We start from the raw sequence: 9,090 nt of genomic DNA, 5'->3' as shown, positions 1-9,090 counted from the left end.
GTAAACTTTATTTTCAACTTAGAAAGAGTCCCGTATTTTTCAAAAAGGACCAATTCATAGGATGATCCAAACCGTCCATGTGATGGAATACAACGGAAAATAAGTTGTTCCACGTATATCATTTCCACAGGATGATCCTAGCCCTCCGATCCATAGAGGTTTCCACAATAATCATTTCCACAGGATGATCCTCTATAGATCGGAGGGTTAGGATCAGTCTATAGAAATGATTTTTTTGGGCCCATCACATGGACGGTTTGGATCATCCTATAGTGTGGTCCATACAATTTTTTAAAAAATACGGGACTATACGAGGACAATGATAGAAGAAATGGAGGGCCCCACTTCTCTCCCCACCACCCCAAAATCCGCGTTTTCTTGGAGAAGTGGGAGAGCGTCATTTTTGTCGATCGTGATTTGGAGTTGGGTAGAGAAACCTCCTCCACGTGGCTGACGATCGCTTTTCCTTTCCTCTTTACGCGACACTTTTCTTTCCCTCTCTCTCAAAAATGTGCTTGAGATTCAAAGGTCTTTATATATCCACAGGCGCACATTAGAAGAACCGTTAACATTTTCCCTCTTCCTAGCATAAACGTGCGCTCTCTTTTGGCTCTTACTATTCTTTCTTTGAGGTGAAGAGAATCGGGAAACTATTTAGGGTTACAGAAGAAGGTTTTGTAAGAGAATCAGAGATTGTTAGTGGTTTTCTTTGCTGGATTTGGTTATTGAGGTGAGGAAATTGAACTATACATTTTTATTTTTATTTTGTAATTTAACTTTTGTTGGATTTAATTAGGTTTTTGTTTGATAAAGTTGGATTTTGTACTCAATGATTGTTGTTTTTCTTTTTGTTTAGTTAATTTCTATAGGGAGATGATATTTTCACCACCCCTGCAGTACGCATTCGCCCCCCTTATAATCGAAAGGGGGACAGTCTACTTGAGTAGTTAATTATTTCAAATTCTATGTCTTGTTTTTTGCATAATATTCTCTATAATCGAAAGCTATAATCTTTCGATTATAGAAGGTAAAAGCAGGGAAATTGATCTATCCTTGTTTGGTAGTTTTTATTTTCTTTAATGGAAATTGAAAAAGAACCAAGGAACCATCATTCCTGTCATGGATCTCCTCTATAAAATTCGTAAATCTCCAAGGATAGTGAGTTCTTCCTGAAGCCACCTAATGACGTTGAGGGAGTACCCTTCTACTATCAACAGGGACAAATCATCTCTTTCTACTAAACTGTTCCCCTGCAGCGCCTTGCTGACCTTAACTTAATTAGTCCTTCATTCCAATCGGGTCAGAGAAAGACCACTTAGTATGGATATACTTGTCTCTAAGGACGCCTTCCTATACCGGCCGAGACTGGATTCCCAAGACTTAAGCCGTCAAAATTGAGTTTCACCATACCAGTGCCAAGGGGTGCTGGGGTTGCCCTTCTCTCCGCACTAATGCAAATCTCTTTCCAACACCGCTTGGGATCCATGGAAGAGATGAAATGAAAACACGGCAAGATCTTCGCCCAGAAAATCACATGAGATATGATCTTTCGGATACAGGGAGAGTGGGCTTTGATGACATTATTTAAGGTGCGCATGTTTCTCTCCTTTCATAGAACCCAGAGGGTAGCTAGCAAAAGCAGGTTCCATAGAATCTTGGGACTCAATAATGTTTAAAAACTTGGGACTCTTTGAAAATTTTCATTTGATTTGTCCAAGTAAATTCAAAACAGTGTTTAGGTAAAAATAACCCAAGCGATATAAAATCAGAGCCTTCCCTGACCAGACTGAGCCGACGCAGCAAGCTTTGGAGTGGATAAGCAAGATTTTGGACAATGAATTTTTGACTCATCAACCTCTTTGCATCCCCTTTCATCTTGGTGTGAAAACACTAAGAACAAGTAAGCTGCTGACGGTTTCTTGTTATCTTCTAGAGTGCTATTCTTCATCCCCCTCTTTTTTTCTCTGTTTGAACTTCTGTTAACTCCTGTTGTACTAGGTTATAAATGAACCTTTTTTTTAAGAAAAGAAGTTACTGGGTTAATGTTAACATTGGAGACTGAGGTCTATCAAATCTGTTTCTAATTCTTGTACTCGTGTGCATATATTACAATTATCCTTCATCACATCTATCCAGCTTGTAAATGTTTTATGATTGACCAGTTTATTTTGAACAGCATCAGCAAATACAAATGTTTCTAGGGCAATGAATGGTCTTAAACCAAAATCGTTTGGTAATTATATGATTTTTTAAAATGGTAGCATTGGTAATTATATGATTCTAAAGCTGTTCAACACGATGAGCACCAACTGCCTATATAACTATTGGATAATTAATAATTACAAATGACAATAATCTCAAATAGGAACACCAGTGATATGGTTGACGGCTTTGGATGACTGAGGCATTGAGCAATTGTATTTATGCAGTGTAGTACTGCATTGATATTCATCGTAGTTTTCACTGTACTGACTTTTGGTGGAGTTGCTATTTGAGTTTCTATGCTGGTGGATTGTTGGTCCTTGCTAGTGCTTTTGATTCTCATTTTGTTACAGAGTTACTTTTGAGCAGAAAGGTCAACTCGTGGTTGTTTATTCTTAGTTAACAATCGCTCTCCACATTCCTCATTGACGATCTTCTATGAGTTCCTCGTGTTATGTTTGCTTCTTGCTAGTGAACTTTATTGAATTTTGAAATGCAGTATTTATGTTTCTCGACTTATGAGATGTGTGACTTCTTCTTCTTCTTCTTCTTCTTCTTCTTCTTCTTCGTCGTCGTCTTCTTCTTCTTTTTTAATTATTGTGAGTGGATTCTAACTTTTCATTAATTGTTCAGATTCAATATGTGATTTGGCCGAAGGTGGCAGTGTTTAGCATTTGCAAACTGCTATTAAATGTGCCTTACTCAGTGGGAACATGGAGATGGAAAAGAAAGCTGTGGGCGTGAAAGAAGATCTCCCAAACAAGGAAGATTTAACACTTAGCATTGTCAAGGACATAGAATTAGGAGACTACAATGGCTTTGTCTTTTCTGTGCCAAAACTCCCCAGGGTCCTAGAGAGTGTAAGACAAGAGCAACCATTAACCTCAGATATCATGCAATGTAGTACTCATCGAAGTTGCAGTGAGGAATCATTTGTTCCAAATCAGTGTGGTAGAGAACTTAGGATCCCAACGTATTTGAGTCTTGTAAGTCTCCATGAGTGTCCTGCGCAAGGATGCTTGGATTTGGCAGAAGTTAGAGCATCTAGCTCTCTTAGCCTAATTTGTAGAACCACATCCCTGGTCAATATTCCTGTGAATGCCATGCCATTAAAGAGGGAGTTTCTTTTTGACAGCTTGAAAGCCCGTAGAAGGAGAACACAAAGTACGAATGATTTGGGCAAATTTGTCACTGGATGTATGTCGGCAACTGGTCCAGCGCGTGTGATTATTAGTCCTGTTGGACACTGGATTTCCAATACAATCGAAAGGAATGACAAAAGGCGTCTGTTGGGTAGCCCATTATCTTGTCATTTAGGTGCTGTGGATACTAAAAAAAGTTTAAAAAGAGCGATGTCAGTTGGTCTTAATGATTCAAAATTCTCTGAGTTAGTTAACTCCCCCTCTAGGATATGTATTTCTTCGCCGCAGAAGCCAGTGGTGGTTACTATGACTCCAGGAAAACAAAGATACGAATCCGACGCTTCAGATAAAACTCTTTTTTCTTGTTCAAGTACAAACTCAACATCATCAAGTCAGTCCACTTCATCCAGTTGCACTGCTCCTTCAAAGGGATTGCTTCGCTGTACTTGGAAGAATGGAATCCCCAATTTTGTCTTTTCTGTGGATGATCAAGGGGAGGTATATGTAGCCAACCCATGGAAGGTAGAGTCTTCGAGTGCTAAGGCCCCGGACTATATGTACTTCTTCCATTCAAGAACTGATTGTAAAAAAGAACGAGGGAGTGGTGGTAATTGTTTGTCAGATCTTGTTGGTAAAATGAAGGTATCAAGTTCTCTAACTCTCAATTCAAACAGTTTAAAACTCATGGAAACTGAGTTCATCTTGTTTGGTAATGAATACCATGTTGGGGATATGCAAAGTTCCACTCCTACTTCTAGGAAAAATAAGGGGTTCCCAAAGAAGGTGGTGGATATCTTTAGGCGAAACTATTCAGCTAAGCACAAATCTACCCCACAATTTGGTGATCCAGGCTTCAAGTTTGAGGATTTTTCTCAGAAACCCTGTTTAAATATCTTGGGTAAGCTTGATAAATTGGATAAAGAGAAGATCCTCAAATATCATCTCCCAACCAACCTTGAGCTGGCAGCCATCGTGGTGAAAGATTTTCACCATGGAAACAGTCAGGATGTATCAGTTGGAGGTTGGGGCTTGAAATTTCTTGAAAAAGTCACCACTGAGCGTCATGATACTTATCCTGAAAATTGTGGCGAAAGTTGTTTGCGAAACAAAAGCGAGTCTGTTAGGTGTGTTAATGTTCTCATCCCAGCAGGCTTTCATGGTGGCCCAAAAACCAAAAATGGAGGCCCGTCAAGTCTTACTGAGAGGTGGAGGTTGGGTGGACAGTGTGACTGTGGTGGGTGGGATAGTGGCTGCCCTCTCACGGTTCTCAACAACAGCTCAAGCAATCCCAAAATCTTGCCTCAAGATGGTGTACAAGAAGACTGCAACTCATTTTCTCTATTCCTAGAGGTTTGTCTCTCATTTCTTTCTAGCAGTTTTATTTGACCTGTGGGCATGAAAACTGATGACTGTTATTAGGGGAATCTACAAAAAATATCTTGTATAAGTAGAATATGCTGTATGGAGAATTTTTTTTTTTTAATATTTTATGAGATGGAGAATGACCATATAGTTCCTGTAGATTATTATTATTATTATTATTATTTGAATGGTAGTTCTTGTAAATTATCTTCATATTTTATATGAAAATGAACTCACAGTTTTTTGAGGTCATGTTGTGATGCCATCTTCTCAGATCAGATAGTATGTCAAATATCAGTGAAACTATGATGTTTCAGTTTTGAACAAATGATTATTATCTTTGTTGCTTTGAATGACCTGATTATTTTTCTGCAACCATTAGTTTTTTTCTTTTTTTTTTGTTTGTACCAGTCTGTCCAGCCAGGTTAACGGACTGAAACCTATTTGTTATTTTGTCTTCTGGGGACATACGAAAACCCTGACCTTTACTAATAGGTTTCATTTTCTTGTCAATCTTTCCTCATAGATTTAGCCTTTGTCGTGCTTTTTTTTTTTGAGCGGTTTTCCTAAAACAATCCTACTTGAATTCTCGCCACTTATTCAGGTTATGGGATTTATCATTTAGGTCGTTGCAAATATAACTGTCTGGTTTGATTAAATTAAATTTAGGAATAATTTTTTGCCTAAATTCCAGTTAATTATTGCATAAATTATAACTTTCACACCCCTCGCCCCAAACACACACGTGCGAGCGCGCGGGCGCACGCGCACACACACACACATACAAAAGTATCTCTAAGTTGATTGTTGAGCAACTTGAAATTTGCAGGGTTCAAAGGAATATGTACCCACCCTGAAAATGGTGAATATACATGAAGGCCTGCATATTGTTTACTTCCAATCAAGTCTGTCAGCTTTGCAATCTTTCTCGATAGCAGTGGCGGTTATCCATGCTCAGAGCCCTGCTCTCTGCCCAAAGGTATACTGAAGTTGATACAGCTAGTTTCAGGGATTGGTTTATTGTACTTTGTAGTTGTCTCTTTTTGTACATGAGACAAGAAAATTAAATATTTATACAGAAAAGGGATGGGTTTATTGTAGCTGTCTCTTTTTATTCATGAGACAAGAAGATTAAATATTTATGCAGAAAACAAGATGTGTATCATTACTCATTCTCATTTATAGGCAGATCGGTTTCTTATGTTAATGTTGCATTGCTGATACTTGGGGGAACTTATTTATTCCGTCATTCACTTGGACGTCGCTCATTTGGGATTCACAAGCTGATGACAGAGCATTTTAATTCAAGATTGAAAAGAAAGAAAATATTTGAGTTGGAGATTCTATAGGCAGTAATAATTTGGTAAATTTTTGGTTGTTACTGGTTTTTATGACAGTCTGTTGGAATTCAAGGGTTAGGAAAGAAGCGATATGTATGTATATATATGACCACTCATTCAGTTTGGGAGTACAGAGACAAAGGTTGGCCTTAAAATTGGCGTAAGCTTTTAGATTGATATATCGTCTTACAGCATTTCATACCATCATAGCAGGAAATGATGTGACTGAGGCTTTGATGCTTCACCTTTGAAGCTGCAAGTGTTGTGTTGCTGTGATGGCAGGCTTCTCTGTCATGAGTGAAGAGCTGAAACACGGAATCCCTTGAGTTTGCCCTTAAGCACAAGGAGCTGAAGACTTGTGACTCGGATAAGGATGTGTGTTTAGTGTCAGATGTGGACATCAGGGTAAGAAGCGGCAGCTCTGAAATTCTATTTGTTGTATATACAGTTATATTCTTTAGATATAAATGCGTGTGGGTATATAATTTCCATAAAATGCAACATGTGTAAATATGTCTTGAGGTATATATCAATACATGAGGTGAGGAATTTCACGGTTTCTGGCCCTATTTTTCCAAAGAAAAGCAAGGGAAGGTAAAAGTACTGGTCGGGGCCACATTTTCAATTGTCCAAATCATTTATATATAGGTCCCTATTATAGAGGTCATGCCCCCAAATCTTCTCCAGTAGGTGATCCTAACCATTATATTGTAGGGTATAAAATGGATGGTATCAAAAATCTCTTAAAACTGGAGGGTTAGGACTGTCTAATGCGATCGATTTTTGGTCTCTGAGTCATCCATTGTATGGCCTAGTAGATAGATGTTTTGGGTCACTAACCCAATTGTACTTTTACCCTCAGTCATTTTCTTTGGAAAAGTATGCATGTAGACCATATAAATTCCTCATATAAAATCTGTAAATTGCATAAAAAACTAAGGCAATATAATAAAATCTCTCTTTTTCTTAATCCACTATCTGGTTGAGATGCTAGCCACCCAGCTAATCCTTGGAGGCTTGGACAATGAAATGTTGTTGCGTGGAGAGAAAAATATTCCCTTGGCTGCAGCTAACCATGTGTAGATTGTTAAATATTCTACCGTGCAATATTATTAGTATTCAATAAACATAATATGAACAATCTGAAAGTTATCATGAGATGAGATTTTTTGTATCTTTTTTCCTTCATGTTAAAGATCTTGAAAAGAATTCCAGGTTATTATGTTTTAGATCTGCAACTAATCATTTATAGATTGTTAAATATTCTGCTGTGCATTGTTATCAGTATGCAATAAACATAATATGAGAATCTTTAAAAAATTAATATAAAAATAAAAATAATATTAACAATCTCAAAAGTTATCATGAGATGACATTATTTTGTCTTTTTTTTTCCTTTATATTCAAGGAGGAATGCCGAATGCTAGATTCACAGGCGCCCTTGCAAAAAAGGAGCAAAGGGTGCCCCTATCTGTCAAATTCCACTAGAGACATTTATGATCTTAAAATTTTGTGCCATCTTAAATAGTATTTGACCAATGTGGGCACCCTTTGCTCTCTTTTTTGCAAGGGCTCTTGTGACTTGTGAGTCTAGACCCCCTCATATTCATGTGCTTGAAAAAATTCTGGGATATTTTTTAAGATTGCCGAGCTATGACCTTATCCATGACAGTAAACAGGTCCAACTGAATTGCCTATGCTGTGTAAGATTTGGCTAATGGAACGTCTGTTATTGGCCCTGCAGCACTAAAGACATTGATTAATAAGCACCTCCTATATAGTCCTTGACATTTTACATGATTTTAATTTGTAGGGAGTTCTCTCTGTTTAAGTGTTCGAACCTCAAAGTTCAGCATGCTCAGCCAGTCTTGCTTGAATCATTTATCTCATCTTTATTTGTTATTTTTTCCAGGATTGTGATCTCTCATCCTTTTGCCTTGGCGTGGATTTCTGTTCCTGCTTTTTTTGAATGGTAAATTTCAGTTCCCGATAACCCTACTGTTTCCATATTCTTCTTTCCACAGATAAGCAATTGGCTTCATAATCTAATACTAAGTACCAAAAAAAAAAAAAACTTCCAATCATGCCTGTGATGATCAGGCTGGACAAGAATGCAATTTTAGATCTGAATTTAACGGTTCCAACTTTGTCCTTTTTGATAAACTTGTCAATATTTAGCTGGACTGCCATTAACAATCTAGCTACTTCAAGTTTCTGCATTTTTGCTGGTGAGATGATAGGTCAGGGGATTGCTATTTCTGAGGATGTATGAAATGATCCAAAGAATGTTTTCATGGAGCCAACATGTCTTTAAGAGTTAGTATCTAAGCCAAATGATCCCACAGGCATTCTGGAGGATTTCGCACGAAGCTTGAAGTCACACCCAAGAAGTAAAATGGGGTAAACATATTTTTAGTTCCATCAACATTTCTACGAACAGAATTCATCTCTAAACGTGCTAAATATTGTACTGTAGCAGACCAGTTCATTGATATAATGCATTTCCATTTTAGGTGCTCACTCTGGAAAGGCCGACTGGAAGGTGCAGAGCAGCTGAATGTTATCTGGGTTTGTAATTATGAGTTTGTATGGTCTTATTTCTCCTAGAAGTTAGTACTAATCAGTTGCGGATGTTTGGCGTCAGCATTGCAGAATGTAAACTTCTTCGAACTCAGTAAGACTGCAACTTCCATTGGCATTAAGTATTCAACAGCAGTCCCCATCACAATCTCCATAGCAGCAAATGTGCTCCATGTATGTTTGTTTTTCTCCTTTGGAAATCTCTCTAAGCTCGATCTTGAAACAGCTATTAGAGGCAGGACATCTTACTATTCTGGAGTGTGGAGCCCCACCAGACCCACAAAGGGGATGTAGTCAGAATGAGTTATGATCATATCATCAAGGGGCGAGACATTCCACAGAAAAAGTGCAGGACTCTAAAGCATGCCATTCATAATATGGAACGTAATCCTGTTTCGATGTGAGACTCGCCTCCCTTCAGTCTCGGGCTGATGAGGTCTTCATCCTGGTTCCCAATTTGATTC

The 9,090-nt window shown here is 38.1% G+C and overlaps 1 protein-coding gene across 10 annotated transcripts; it reads left to right on the top strand.

Moving 5' to 3' along the window:
• The first annotated feature begins 440 nt into the window (after positions 1-440).
• Positions 441-8,756, top strand: LOC143890146 (cadherin EGF LAG seven-pass G-type receptor, putative (DUF3527)). 10 transcript variants are annotated; one of them, XM_077394718.1, is made up of 8 exons: positions 441-730; positions 2,836-4,694; positions 5,536-5,685; positions 6,104-6,188; positions 6,329-6,451; positions 7,959-8,018; positions 8,392-8,446; positions 8,560-8,756. In XM_077394718.1, exons 2-5 carry the CDS (start codon positions 2,916-2,918, stop codon positions 6,370-6,372), a joined length of 2,058 nt encoding a protein of 685 aa, XP_077250833.1. In that variant the 5' UTR covers positions 441-730; positions 2,836-2,915; the 3' UTR covers positions 6,373-6,451; positions 7,959-8,018; positions 8,392-8,446; positions 8,560-8,756. The 10 variants fall into 10 exon arrangements, with proteins under 10 accessions (XP_077250833.1, XP_077250831.1, XP_077250832.1 ...); XM_077394716.1 differs by having other exon boundaries at positions 8,287-8,446; XM_077394717.1 differs by having other exon boundaries at positions 7,959-8,446; positions 8,560-8,614; positions 8,691-8,756.
• The last annotated feature ends 334 nt before the right edge of the window (positions 8,757-9,090 follow it).

This window comes from Tasmannia lanceolata, unplaced genomic scaffold (genome assembly GCF_043159265.1).
Source record: "Tasmannia lanceolata isolate RefF3 unplaced genomic scaffold, GAP_Taslan_0.1 ptg000013l, whole genome shotgun sequence".
NCBI classification, from domain to species: Eukaryota; Viridiplantae; Streptophyta; class Magnoliopsida; order Canellales; family Winteraceae; genus Tasmannia; species Tasmannia lanceolata.
Note: the sequence above shows the minus strand (reverse complement) of the source record. Positions and strands in the feature narration are given on the sequence as shown.